At 50.4% G+C, this 14,543-nt stretch overlaps 1 protein-coding gene across 2 annotated transcripts in view; it reads right to left on the minus strand.

Annotated features, from left to right (window-relative positions):
- RAB3C (RAB3C, member RAS oncogene family) overlaps nt 1–14,543 on the minus strand; it is a 55,825-nt gene continuing 41,282 nt past the window's right edge. For both annotated transcript variants that reach the window (XM_070411714.1, XM_070411713.1), the window contains exons 4-5: nt 12,955–13,079; nt 1–8,110 (exon numbers count right to left, since the gene is read on the minus strand). In XM_070411714.1, coding sequence (XP_070267815.1) covers nt 7,923–8,110; nt 12,955–13,079 — 313 coding nt within the window. In that variant the 3' untranslated portion in view covers nt 1–7,922. The remainder of the gene's footprint in view (nt 8,111–12,954; nt 13,080–14,543) is intronic.

Raw genomic sequence — 14,543 nt, forward strand, 5'->3', positions numbered from 1 at the left:
TTCAGGAATATAATCTCTTAAGATATTTATTGTAATCTCCAAAAATTAAAACAAGATAAATCCAAAGAACCAAAACCACTTTCTATACAGAATTCACATACAAGTTTAATACCTAATAGAGCACATACCATTTTTACACAATTAATTTCGGTAGAGAGAACTGAAACTTCACAATGTGAATACACTTTATAGCTTTGAACCAGACAGGAGCCCCTGTGGACAGGTGGGGGCTGTGTGCTGAGTAGCAGTTTTCAACAAAACGCCACACCCACTGGGGGAAAGCACGGAGCTGTTGCTAATATTTGCTCAGGACATGCTCCACAGTGCCCCAAGGAGCCGGTGCCAGCACAGAGGGGGTTCGTCTGTGCACCCCAACACTCTGTGGCACAGGGAGCACAGGCACACCCCCGGGCGCCATGGCGCTGTCTGCGGGTGACAGTGAAGGGAACAAGCCTTGTGGTTTGGCACCTGGGAACGATGTCAATGTTTCTAACGTGTCTTCAGAACAATGCATGTCCGTGGCCATGTCTGGGGCTGCGCAGCACAGAGAGTGACGGTGCTGCAGCCTGTCTTCCTCGTGGGACAGAAATAGGTAACCGGGGTGGGGGTGGGGATGGGCTTCAGAGGCCCGTTTGGCTGCGAGACCAATGGCTGACAGCTGCCGGCTGTCGTCTTTCTGTTCATGAAGAACATCTGTCCCCGTCCTGCTGTGTGTTGGGCACAGTCTCCTCAGGTCAGATTCTCTCCGGGGTCACATCTGACGTCTTCAATGGGGTCGTTCCCTCCCTCCCGTCTGGCAGGCCCCACGCCCTGTGCTCCCTCCCACTCCTGCCCTAACTTCACATTTAGACAGCGTCCTGCACCCCCCGCCCCTCCCCCGTTCAGTCACTAAGCTGAGTGCTGGGCACAAGAGACTCAGCAGCTGTGCACTGACTGACTAAACATTAAAACACACTCTTAATTATGATTCCAGTGTTGGCTACCTGCTTTCATTTTTCCTTAATTTGGTACAGGGCCATCACTGACCACCAACTTCCTCAGTGGGTTTGAGAGCTGAGTACGTGTTTCCGGCTACCACAGGTGAGCCAGGGGCACATCCCAGTGGGCGCCCAGAGCCATCGGACATGACTGAAAGGTCCTCACGGGCGATGCACGGCCGAGGAAGGAGTGGAGGCCTTGCAGGAGGTGCCGATGACCACGCTGTCTAGACACCGCTCTTCATCCTTCTGAGTGAATAAGTCCTCACTGCTCGAGGTGTGGTGATGTCCTTTGCTGAGTGAATGAGAAGGCAAAGCACGATTTTAAGATGAATGCTGTGCCTAACAACTGGGATGGCAGAGAGGAGTTCAAGGTCATTGCCCTACTTTAACCATCACAAACCAACAGTCAGAACCAGCCACCAGGCCTCACGGCTGGACTCGCATCGCAGTGCGTTCTAGGCCATGGCTGTGGGGCGGACAGGGCTGAGGGTGCACGTGAGGCTTTGCAACACCAAAGTGATGTAGGGAACCTGGCTTTTCCGTCTCCACCTCCCTGGTGCGGACAATTGAGAATTGAACTGAAATAACTTTAGCTACAACCTAAACAGATACAAATATTTTAGCATTCCTGGTTGACAGTGTTAAATTTGAAAACAAAATACAAGATTGAGTTACAATAAATATACATACAAATACAAGAGTGAAAATTCTTAGTAGACAGAACATGTGATCAACATTTCTGAGAATAAAAACGACTTTTTCTTATGTGCATATATTTTCTTAGGTAGCTAAATTGGCCTCTTAAAAAAGGCTAAAGGAGAATTCTGAATTAACAAGAAAATTGCTATATAAAGTAAACTAACAACCATTCTGTCTTAAAAACAAAACCCACAATTCTAAAAGGCAAAACTGACATATTTGCAGGTACCAGACGTTTGGTCTTATAGGAAATAAAGAACTTTGAGGTAGCACAGAGGAGCTTCACACGACACAATAAGGTACTGACTGTATAAGCACACGCTAGACACACACACGGCTACGGGAGATCATTTGAGTAGGTCACACGCCACCCACAGCACTTCGCACATTCGCTGTAATTCACTTTCACTCGTTTATATACACTGAATAAGTCATTAAATATTGCACTTATTGGCCCATGAACCCTCAATTCTGAGGTGTTGAAAATAGAAAAAAAATCTATTTTTGTAACATATTTCATGCAACATTTAAGACATTTCAGTTCCACAAACACCATTAATAGCTGTACATGTGGACAGTCCAACGGCGTCACATCACATCTGACATTAACGACATATTCACAGGAACACGGAGAACTTCCATTCAGCACACACCCTAGGGGTGATGGGACAACGCTCAGAAAGCATCCTAACGGTGCAGAAAACCCGGACGGACGCAGGACACGCTCACCTCCCTGAAAGGCGGGGGCCTGCAGCTCACACACCACATGCCATTAGAAACACAGTCATGAGCCACAGCGACCCCGGCCACCAAAAACATGGATATGGAAAATTTTCATTAAGATATAAAGTCACAGCCAACTCTCAATTGTCCACAGTGAAGGGAAGTATGAACTCAGGCAAATGAAATACAAGGTACAGCCCCACCTCACTTCAGCCGGTGATGCCCAGGACAGCGCAGGGCGATGTGGATGGGAGGGAGGGGAACACAAATGTCACCTCCGACCTGCGCTGTAACACGTGCAGTGACACACACCCCGCAGAGTGGAGAGAGCTGTACACAGGAAGCTTGATTTGCCCACAGGCAGATGGTCTGGTCTCAACACGTGAGCTCTAACATAGTTTCAGAAATAATGTGTTTTGTCTAGAATGTTTGCAAAATGTATTTTCGCTCTATCCTCTTTTTAATGGGAATCAATTATGTGCACAGACACCCAAATCAGTGCGAAGAATCTATTTTATAGACCGATTTAAACAGTTGTGAGTGACAGCTGGAGTGTAGCAAAAGCTCCCTTTTTTCTGGCACTGAGAGTGCGCCGAATGCAGGCATTTCCCTTCATAAAAGGTGTGTCCTGTGTGTGCACGTGCCTCTACATGTGTCTGTGTGTGCATGTGCCCATGTGTGTGCATGTGGGAGAGGCAACACTGTTTGTGGCCCAAGTGCAAATATTTTCATCTACCAAAGGGAAATAGTATTTGACTGGAGTGTCAAGCATTTCTGTAAAGATTTTCGAGAGAAAACGACGTTTATTTATGAGACACCAACAACAATGGGTAGATATGTCTTAGTCACGTTTCCCAGACCTGGCTTTGCCCTAGGGGAGGCTATACTTCTGGCATCTGGAGCCTTTGGTGCACTGCAGGGATACTGATGCTTTTTTCTGGTCATCAACCTCATCTTTTATTCAATCTGTTTCACTTCATTCTAGAACATAAGACAGGCTCATGTCTTTGACTGGCTTTGGTCAAAATTCACCTAAAATAGAAAGAACTCTAACAAGCTGACCCTAACGGTCAGCTCAGCAGCAAGACTCCCCGCTGTCCTGGTGAGCTGTGGGGTGCAGGTGCTGTCCTGGTGATCTGTGGGGTACAGGTGCTGTCCTGGTGATCTGTGGGGTGCAGCTGCTGTCCTGGTGAGCTGTGGGGTGCAGCTGTTATCCTAGTGAGCTGTGGGGTGCAGCTGTTGTCCTGGTGAGCTGTGGGGTGCAGCTGCTGTCCTGGTGAGCTGTGGGGTGCAGCTGCTGTCCTAGTGAGCTGTGGGGTGCAGCTGCTGTGCACAGAGGGGCGAAGCTGCCACAGCTGTGGGGCTGCACCTTCCGGCCACTGGAAAGGCCCCAGCACGCTGAAAGAGCACAGGGAAGAGTCCTGGAACCACACATGCACTCACATAGGGCGGATTCCACAGAGACACAGGCCAGCTCCCAAGACACCTGATAGAGCATCTCAATACGATGTGAAAACTCTGAATAAACACTTTGGTCCAGAAGGGTTTTTAGTCATGACTTCAAAGTTATCTGCTTTCCACAGGCAGCTGCTCCCTCAGCTCTGAGACAGCCTGGTGGCGTCTGGACACATTTCTAATGGAGTCCCCAGGGCCTGCAGGAGGCACCAGGCAGCAGAGGGACGGACGCGTGGGGACCCTGAGGAGGAGCCTGGAGACTTTGAAAGGTCACGGAGAGGAGCTGCTGGCGGAGCGGCCGCATGAGGTCCTCCTGCCCGAGTGAGCCTTCTCAGGGGCCATGGGGGACGCCTGGAGCTTCCCACTTAGGACTTAACCCTCAGCGCCTTCCACACCCACCCACCATCCAGAGGCTGAGATGCGGATCTGCTCTGTGGACGACTATTTGATAAAACATCTTCAGTCCAATGTTTCTGTTACCTTAGGAACGAAGGCGACGTCCCCAAACCAGAGCACTCGGAAGTATTTCCTCAGATCCGTCAAGGTTTGTCTCTAAAAGTAATGGCGGGGTGGAGGGGGGGGGGGGGGGGGGGGGATAGGTGTCCAGAGGGAGAATAATCCAGTTGAAACACTAATTGAATAGCATCAAGGACAAAAGATGCATGCCTGGCATTCACAAGCTACATGGCATCTGTTTTAAGGTGTCTTCATCTTTTGAATACATTTAGCGAGGCCATTAGTAAAAATGACCTCTGGTTGTTTAAGCTGCTGGCAGATGGGGAGAAGGTAGGAGGTGTCATGTGCACACGCGTGTGCGTGTGTGTGCGCGCGTGTGCATGCGTGTGCGTGTGCGTGTGTGCGTGCATGCGTGCGCGTGCGTGTGCGCGCGTGCGTGTGTGTGCGCGTGCGTGTGCGTGCGTGTGTGCGCGTGTGTGCGCGTGCGTGTGCGTGTGTGTGCGTGTGCGTGCGTGTGTGTGGGGGCACACATGGCCAAAGGCTGAGAGCCCTTGGAACGACAGTGTGATAATTTATAAGTCATACAACTTGATGCCATACCCTGGGCTGGACCCTTTTTTGCCAAATTTGACTTTAGGAGGAGGATCCCTCGATGAGGTCAGAGTGGAGAATACTCTCCCCACGCGCATCACAGAAGACACACCGTGCCATTCACTCCAGCTCCGTGGGATCCTTCCTGCAAACTTCTCCCTCAGTGAAGCCCACACCAAGGCTCCCCTGCGGTGGGAAAGCGGAGTTTACAGGTGCTCCTTGGCAAGATGCTCGGCCGTGGTCCAGTCACCCCGATGATCCCTACGCAGCTCGCCCGTGGTCTCCGGCATCTGAGATGTGTCCTGTCCCTGCCCACCGCTGCCCAATACACGCCCACCAGTACTTTCACAGGAAGATTCTCTACTTTAGAAAAGTGGAAAAACATCTTTAACACGAGTCCCAAAACAGGGTGAGCCCACCTCAGGTGGCTGTCCTCCTACTTCGTGCCTTCGGCCTCCTGCTGTGGGCGCGCTGGGTGGGGACGGGCCACCCAATGCGTCAGAGCACCTGCTGGGGTGTGTGTTACCCACGGCATCTTGGGGTGTCAGGGGTGGGGTGGGGTGGCGGTGCTGACAGGGCCCTCCTTCCTCTCACGTTGCTGCTGGGTCCTGAGTGTCTCCCGGACTCTGAGCATCTGGTGACGGAAGCAGGGGTGAGGCTCACAGGTGGGGAGACGCTCGAGAAGGATGAACGGCTGATGGAAAAGGTGGAGAGGAAAGTGGTCTCTTTCCCCACCTGGGTCCATGGGGATGCTGTTCAGACGACTTCTGATCAGGGGAACGTGGGCATCGGGAGCTGTGCCCTGGGAGGAGGGCTCCAAGGAGCTTCAATCTGCGCCGGGTCTGAACCAGCAGGGCTGGTGCTGGTGCCTGTTATGGAGCTACCGTGTGCGATGGGACAGTTGTGTGTAATGGGGGTGGTGCATGTTATGGGGGGTAGTGCGTGTTATGGGGGTGATTGCATGTTATGGGGACTAGTGTATGTTATGGGGGTACTGTATGTTATGGGGGTAGTGTGTGTTATGGGGATAGTGTGTGTTATGGGGGTAGTGTGTGTTATGGGGGGTAGTGTGTGTTATGGGGATAGTGTGTGTTATGGGGGTAATGTGTGTTATGGGGGGTAGTGTGTGTTATGGGGTAGTGTGTGTTATGGGGGTAGTGTGTGTTATGGGGGGTAGTGTGTGTTATGGGGTAGTGTGTGTTATGGGGGTAGTGTGTGTTATGGGGGGTAGTGTGTGTTATGGGGTAGTGTGTGTTATGGGGGTAGTGTGTGTTATGGGGGTAGTGTGTGTTATGGGGTAGTGTGTGTTATGGGGATAGTGTGTGTTATGGGGGTAGTGTGTGTTATGGGGGGTAGTGTGTGTTATGGGGTAGTGTGTGTTATGGGGACTAGTGTATGTTATGGGGGGTAGTGTGTGTTATGGGGGTAGTGTGTGTTATGGGGGATAGTGTGTGTTATGGGGGATAGTGTGTGTTATGGGGTAGTGTATGTTATGGGGGTAGTGTGTGTTATGGGGATAGTGTGTGTTATGGGGGTAGTGTGTGTTATGGGGGGTAGTGTGTGTTATGGGGATAGTGTGTGTTACGGGGACTAGTGTATATTATGGGGGGTACTGTATGTTATGGGGGTAGTGTTATGGGGGTAGTGTGTGTTATGGGGGTAGTGTGTGTTATGGGGGGTAGTGTGTGTTATGGGGATAGTGTTATGGGGGTAGTGTGTGTTATGGGGGGTAGTGTGTGTTATGGGGTAGTGTATGTTATGGGGTAGTGTATGTTATGGGGTAGTGTGTGTTATGGGGGATAGTGTGTGTTATGGGGGTAGTGTGTGTTATGGGGGTAGTGTGTGTTATGGGGGGTAGTGTGTGTTATGGGGATAGTGTGTGTTACGGGGACTAGTGTATATTATGGGGGGTACTGTATGTTATGGGGATAGTGTTATGGGGGTAGTGTGTGTTATGGGGGTAGTGTGTGTTATGGGGGGTAGTGTGTGTTATGGGGATAGTGTTATGGGGGTAGTGTGTGTTATGGGGGGTAGTGTGTGTTATGGGGGGTAGTGTGTGTTATGGGGTAGTGTATGTTATGGGGTAGTGTATGTTATGGGGTAGTGTGTGTTATGGGGGATAGTGTGTGTTATGGGGTAGTGCATGTTATGGGGGGCTAGCTAGTGAAGTGATGGGGGAGCTCATTCTACAGTTACTCACTGTAGAATGCAATCACCCCCATAACATACACCCTTGCCGTCAGCACGCCTATTGCATAACCTCCAGTGGAATCCCCCGGCCGGCCGGCCGGCCGGCCAGTGCCCTCCAATGCCCAGCGTGTTGGGAAGCATCAGTGGAAAGAGCAGTCCTGGTGAGGGTGCCCCTCATTTAAACATCTGAGCTACGATCAGTTCAGACCAGTTCCAGGCAGGTGAATACCTGTCTCTTAGGAATCTTGCAAGGGCCTTAAACAATATTTCAATTTCTTTATAGTTGGTCTCCCAGTTATTAATAACACTGAAAACGAGACACGGTGACCTGCCTTGTACAGTAACCTGCCCTGAAAATGGGTAATTTACTCAGAAAATATGAGTCCTGTGCCCACTTGATTTTCAGTTAAAAGCAAACAAGATATCCTCAGATCTCCCATCTCCCCTCCCAACACAAGCAAGGCCTTGTTACCATCCCCTCCAGTGACCAGCGGAATTCGAACCCGTGGCACAAAAGTCAGCAGAAGTGCATTTATAGCCTGAGGTCCCAGCAGTAGCCCAGTCTGAGAAGAAATCTGAAACATAAAGACCCTAGAAGACACAGAACAAATCACATGCAAATACCAGATGTGGGTGGGTGGAGAGTCTCATGGATTTAAGATCACGTATTTGCCACATTTCCACTCAGGGAGTTGCCCAAGAATTCAGTGCGTAGAACAGCCATCGACACACAGCTCTCCCTCGTCTCCCTGCGGCAGTGAGTGCCGGCTGCCGGCCTTCCTTCCGTGGATGCTGCTGGCTGGTGCCAGGCCCGCTGCCCTTGAGGGGTTAGCAGCCACAGCCGGGCTGCGGCGGGGGAGGCGTCTCCTTGAGCCTCGCGCTCTGCTTCGCAGCGGTGGCGGCCTGCTCAGTGTCTAGACTCTCTGACATTTTGTCACAGATGACGTCCACCAGGCGCTCGAAGGTCTGCTTGACGTTAATGTTGTCCTTGGCGCTTGTTTCAAAAAACTCAAACCCTGCAAGGAACACAGGAAGCAGAGCCCGTCATTCTGCCAGAACGGAAGGGACTTGGGTGTGGTTAGGGCGGGGACGGTGGGACAGGGCGGGGGTCTGGGGGGAGGCATGCGTTGCCTTTTCCACAAACCCTGGGCTCGGTGATGCTCGGGCGCTTTTTCTCTCTGATTCACCTGTGCTCCCAGGGAGGCAGCACAGACTGAAGGAGCCCTCGGCCAGGTCAGGAGCCAATACTCAGGATCCTCAACACAGGGTTTATCTTTCCTTCCTCCCAACCCTGGCCACCGTGGAACCTGGTGAAATCTTTTCTAGCACTGATGTTATTTGGCATTTTCTTCTTTCCCCATTTTGGATCCTACCAAAATAATTAATTTTCATAGTTTTCCATTAATTCAAAGCTTAGATTTCCTGTGCAGAGTCTGCTGCACCAACTTGGTCCAGCTCTCAGTCTGTGTCCCCAATGGAGAGTTGGAGGGGGACTTGGTGAATGGCCACCAGGGGCGCCACCGTGTCACTGAGTTCCCTGGAGCTGCTGTGCCTCCTGCAGGAAAAGCTTGACTGGGATTAGCCTAACAGCCCTCCAGGGCTTTCAGCTCGGCCATCTATCGGCAGCAATATTCTTACACCTAGGGAACGACCCTGAGAAATTTCAAATGAGCTGCTAGATGGCAAGTATAAAAATGCAGCGAGTGTCACACTTCTAGGATGTGTGATGGCACCTGGGCCCAGGCGGCTTTGCATGCTGCTCCGGACACAAGCTAACCTCTCCATTCATGCCCGTCACCCCCCCTTCCGCCCTGAGCTTGCCAATTAGTTGCCATGGACTGCTCTGGTCCATTTGGGGGCACTGATCTGGGGTGTACTGGGTTGAACACAGAAACACTTTCCTAATCTAGTCTGCATTTTACCCTATAAATCCTTGGTGACATCTGGCCCCATCTCAGAGGAGCCACAGATTCAGAATGATTAAATCCCGTGGTTTCACCCCAGCTCCTTGGGCCAAGGACAAAGAATGGACTAACATTTTACATCCATGTCAAAATCCCTCTGGCGCCTCAGAACCACTTACTTCTTAAATAGTATCGAAGGGTAGAGAACAAAAAGCCATTCTCATGTGTTAGAACGTCTACCTTGGTGGTAATACTGTACAGTCAGATGGCTCATCTGAGCTTGAACCGCACTGGCTACTCCGTGTCCATGATTAACGTCCCTGTGACTAACGGCAGGACGTGAGCTGAAGAACCCTGAGCAGAGCCAGGGTCTGTGAGACAGGGGTGGACACCTCAAACCCTCCTTGGCTAGTGTTTCTCTTTACATTCTGCATTTCTTTACAGCGAGAGTGGGAAGAGTTCTCTTCTGTCTGTGCAGCCCACAGGGCCCGGTGGTCCACGTGTCAGGTGTAGAGATGGCAGGTGGACTGGCCTTCGTGGGGGTTCCCAGTGCTCACGGGGCTGCTTCCTGTCACAGTTGCCAGGACCCACTCAGGAAGCCAGAGTCCCTGCCTGAGACTTTGGAGAAAACGATCCCTCAACTCAGCTTAGCTGCTGGTCCAATTCTCTCATCTCTTCTGCCCACACGTCCTTTCTTATCGGCCTGACTCCAGAGGCACTGACCCCAGTGGCATCGGAAGGATTTGGCCATTAGGACAGCCCAACACCGCACAGTCTTAGTCCGATGTGACTGCTTTCATCTGCTGCAGGTGCACACTTTCAGGTCAACAAAAGGGTCCTTGGCCCACCAAGCAGAGCTCTCAGTGCCTTGACCTAATCTAACCTGGAACCCAGGTGGTGAGGAGGCGGTGTCCCAGGTGGAGACGCCCAGGTAGAGAATGCCGTGTGGTAACAGCCCTGCATGTATCCAGCCTGGCTGGAGGGGTCACCCCATGACACGGTCTGAGGGTTGGATTATCAGGCCTGTGCTGTTCGAAGGTCAACTGTAAAAAGCTCTGAAAAGCAGGCTTCCTCTCACTAACCAGAGATGCTATTTGTCATAAAATTGGATATTCAGGATAAAAACCAACACTACTGTTACTTCAGCTTGTAGTGAAACTGTGCAATAACTCCTCCTCCTCCAGGTGAAATCTGTGCCTCAGTCAATCCCCGTGTGTCAGGCCACTCACACCCACACCTGTGTGCCCGGGTGTTCCAGCTCCTGCACTAAATCAGAGCCACAGATGCAGACACCTCAGCCTCTCCTCTAAGTCACGTGATGGATGTTACCTCCCAATCCAATGGCCTTGTTCTTAGAAACCTGTAACTTCCCAGCCACATACGCCAGCATCATGGGAAACCAGCACTTCAGTCAATGATGATCAGGAAACAGAGACTTTTTTAAAATATATTTTTTTATTGATTTCAGAGAGGAAAGGAGAGGGGGAGAGAGATAGAAACATCAATGATGAGAGAATCATAGATCGGGTGCCTCCTGCACGCCCCCTACTGGGGACCGAGCCCACAACCCAGGCATGTGCCCTTGAGCGGAATCGAACCTGGGACCCTTCAGTCCGCAGGCCGACACTCTATCCACTGAGCCAAACCAGCTAGGGCCAGAGACTTTTCTATAAAACTTTGAAGAGCCCAGCTGGTGTGGCTCAGCTGGTTGAGCGTGGACCCGGGCACTAGGAGGTCGCTGGTTCTGTGCCGGATCAGGGCTACATGCTCGGGTTTCGGGCTCAATCCCCAGTAGGGGCCGTGCAGGAGGCAGCCAATCAATGTTTCTCTCATCAATGTTTCTATCTCTCTCTCCCTCTCCCTTCCTCTGTCTCTAAAAATCAATAAAAAACATTTGTAAAATCCATTGCATTTCTATACACCAACAATGAACTATCAGAAAGATAAATTAAGAAAACAACCCTATTTACTGTGGCATGAAGAAGAATAAACTACCTAGGAATAAATTTAACCAGGAGGTGAAAGACCTGTACACTGAAAAGTGTAAGATAACGCACTTAAAGAAGAAGATAACTCTTAAAGAAGATACAAATAAATGGAAAGAGATCTTATGCTCATGGATTAGAAGAATTAAAATGTCCATACTACTACCCAAAGCAATCTACAGATTTAATGCAATTCCTATTTTAAAAATGCAATGGCATTGTTCACAAAAATAGAACAAACGATCCTACAATTTGTACAGAACCACAAAAAGACCCTGAATCGCCAAAGCAACCCTGAGCAAGAACAACAAAGCTGGAAGCATCACACTCCATGAATTCACACTATTTTACAAAGCCATAGTCATCAAAATAGCATGATATTGGCATAAGAACAGACCCATAAATCAATGAAACAAAATAGAGAACCCAAAAATAAACCTCTTCCTACACAGTCCACTCCTTTATGACAAAGGAGCCAGGAATCACAGAACACGTCCCCCATAAGTGATGCTGGGGGAACGGGAGGCCATTCCAGAGAGTGGGACGGGAACGCTACCTTAGCCCACGAAGACAGGAGCTCAACATGGATGACATGACTGTGAGACCCACACCCTGACACCCTGGAGGGTAGTGTGTGTTATGGGGGTAGTGTGTGTTATGGGGGTAGTGTGTGTTATGGGGTAGTGTGTGTTATGGGGGGTAATGTGTGTTATCGGGTAGTGTGTGTTATGGGGTAGTGTGTGTTATGGGGGGTAGTGTGTGTTATGGGGATAGTGTGTGTTATGGGGTAGTGTGTGTTATGGGGTAGTGTGTGTTATGGGGGTAGTGTGTGTTATGGGGGGTAGTGTGTGTTATGGGGTAGTGTGTGTTATGGGGACTAGTGTATGTTATGGGGGGTAGTGTGTGTTATGGGGGTAGTGTGTGTTATGGGGTAGTGTGTGTTATGGGGGGTAGTGTGTGTTATGGGGTAGTGTGTGTTATGGGGGTAGTGTGTGTTATGGGGGGTAGTGTGTGTTATGGGGGTAGTGTGTGTTATGGGGTAGTGTGTGTTATGGGGGTAGTGTGTGTTATGGGGTAGTGTGTGTTATGGGGGGTAATGTGTGTTATGGGGGGTAATGTGAGTTATGGGGGTAGTGTGTGTTATGGGGTAGTGTGTGTTATGGGGGGTAGTGTGTGTTATGGGGGGTAGTGTGGGGAACCTCCTTGACATTGGCCTTGAAGATGATTGGGTTTGACACTAGAATGAAACGCAATAAAAGCAAGAACAAAAAACCAACAAAATCTAAACAGTAATAACAACAACAGAACAAGTGGGATGACATCAAACTAAATAGCTTCTGCACAGCAAGAGAAATAATAAAATGAAGAAGCAATCTACTGAATGGAGGCAATCATTTCCAAATATACCTGATAAGGGTTTAATGTTCAAAATATGTAAACAGCCCATACAACTCAATAGCAAAAATTCCAATTAAAAATGGACAGGGGATCTGAACAGACATGTTTCCAAAGAGGACACACAGCTAGGACCTCGTGGCGCAATGGTAGCGTGTCTGACTCCAAAGAGGACACAGAGATGGCCAGTAGGTCCAGGAAAGATGCTCAAAGCCACTGGTCACCGGGAAATGCAAGTCAAACCACAGGGGATGCTGCCTCACGGTCAGGACAGGCGGTGAGCACCACATAATGGACAAGTAGGAAGTGTCATGAGGATGTGGGGGACGGGAGCCCTTGTGCAGAGCCCGTTCCTCGTGGAGTAAGAACGGGGGCCCTGTCCTGGGTCACAGTTGGGCAGCCCAGTTTGCTTCTGTGAGGGGCTTGAATCCTCACGATGCCCGAGTGTGGGGGGACCCACTCGCCCTGGAGAGTGTGCGGGTTCCCACGGCCGGGCTGACCATCTCCCCCAGCCCATCCCCCCACGCAGCTGGCCTCGGGGGCTGCCGGCTCTCCTCCTCGTCCGGTGCCACTTACCAAGCTGTTCCCCCAAACGCCGGCCCCTCTCCACCGAGATGACACGCTCGTCCTCCATGTCACACTTGTTCCCCACCAGGATCACCTGGGCGTTATCCCAAGAGTAGGTTTTGATCTGAGTTGACCTAAAAGAAAAGGAACAGGCAAAAAAGTGATCAGAAGACAGTGGAACAGCACAAAATGAAGGAGGAGAAATATATCCCACACGTGATGGTAACAGCAAAAAAGGCCCAAATTTGGAATTACTTGGTCCAGTAAAATATCACCCATCAGTACTCGTCAGGGATAACAAGTCGAAAATGAAAGTACCAACCTGGCCAGCGTGGCTCAGTGGTTGAGCGTCGACCTATGAACCAGGAGGTCAGGGTTCAATTCCTGGTCAGGGCACATGCCCAGGTTTCGGGTTCAATCCCCAGTGGGGGGCGTGCAGGAGGCAACCCATCAATGATTCTCTCTCATTATTGATGGTTCTACTTCTCTCTCTCACTCTCCTCCTCTCTGAAATCAATAAAAATGTGTTTTTAAAAATGAAAGTACCAAAGGTGCTGTGTGAAGGATTCCTCTGCACTTGATGAGCTGACATTATGACGATTCCTCCCTTTTCCCACACCCACCTTCACAGCTGGAGTGCCCACTGGCCCCATGTGCCCAGACAGTCTCTGCTTTAGCAGAAAAAGTCGCATTTTCTGAGAAACCCCTCAGTTCCAGGAAATCCATCACACACAACCTGTCAACTGGGCCTAGGAATGGGGAGTTAATGGTAATTTTTTAAATGATTTATAAGAATAGTCATTTTTAAGATAAAAATGCCAGGTTGATCAATATCAAAATCAGAGTACAATGGGCTGGTGCTTTAACTGACTATAAACCGGGAAACCTAGAATTCAGAATAAATTTCCATGTGACCAACTTTCGATTTTAACTTGGATAATAATTACAACAGGCAATATTTGCAGGTGCTACTCTAACCGCTTATATTCGTCACATTATTTAACCCTTAGAGTAACTCAGGGGGAGAGGGTTCAACCCCCACTTCACAGCTGAGGAAAGTGAGTCCTGGGGCGGTGAACCATTTGTCCGCGATCACTCGGGTGAGAGGCAGGCCCGCAGCCCCAGACGCCCCGCACCGCTTGTCACAGGTGGGCAGGGGGTTCCACAGACCTTCAGAGCTCGGGGGTCACAGGAGCAGGTCTTCAATCGCCCTTTGTGAGGGCGGCGACCTTGTCAAGGACAAGACTCAGGTGGGAGACGTACCTCGCAGAGTGGTCAGGAGAGAGTGGACACGTCGAAAAGCAAAATACTTGATGAAAGTTTACAGGAAAAGATCTGCAAAGTGCGAAGAAGGGAAGCTCGCGTGTGTCCTTACCAGCAAGTTCCAGACCCTTCGGGATTATTACACGGAAAATAGCGATGAGCTCCCTCAACTTGCAAAGAGAAGAAAAGCAAACAGCTCGGGCAGCGGAGGGAGGCGCACCAGGAAGGGGCGCGCGGGGCGGGCAGGTGTGACTCAGGGCACTGGACCCAGCGCAGCTTTCAGATGAGATGGAACCGTCCGGTGAATGTGACCATGGCTCCATCTCAGGGGGCAC

This window comes from Myotis yumanensis, unplaced genomic scaffold (genome assembly GCF_028538775.1).
Source record: "Myotis yumanensis isolate MYYU_CA2020_CCGP unplaced genomic scaffold, mMyoYum1.0.hap1 SCAF_4, whole genome shotgun sequence".
NCBI classification, from domain to species: Eukaryota; Metazoa; Chordata; class Mammalia; order Chiroptera; family Vespertilionidae; genus Myotis; species Myotis yumanensis.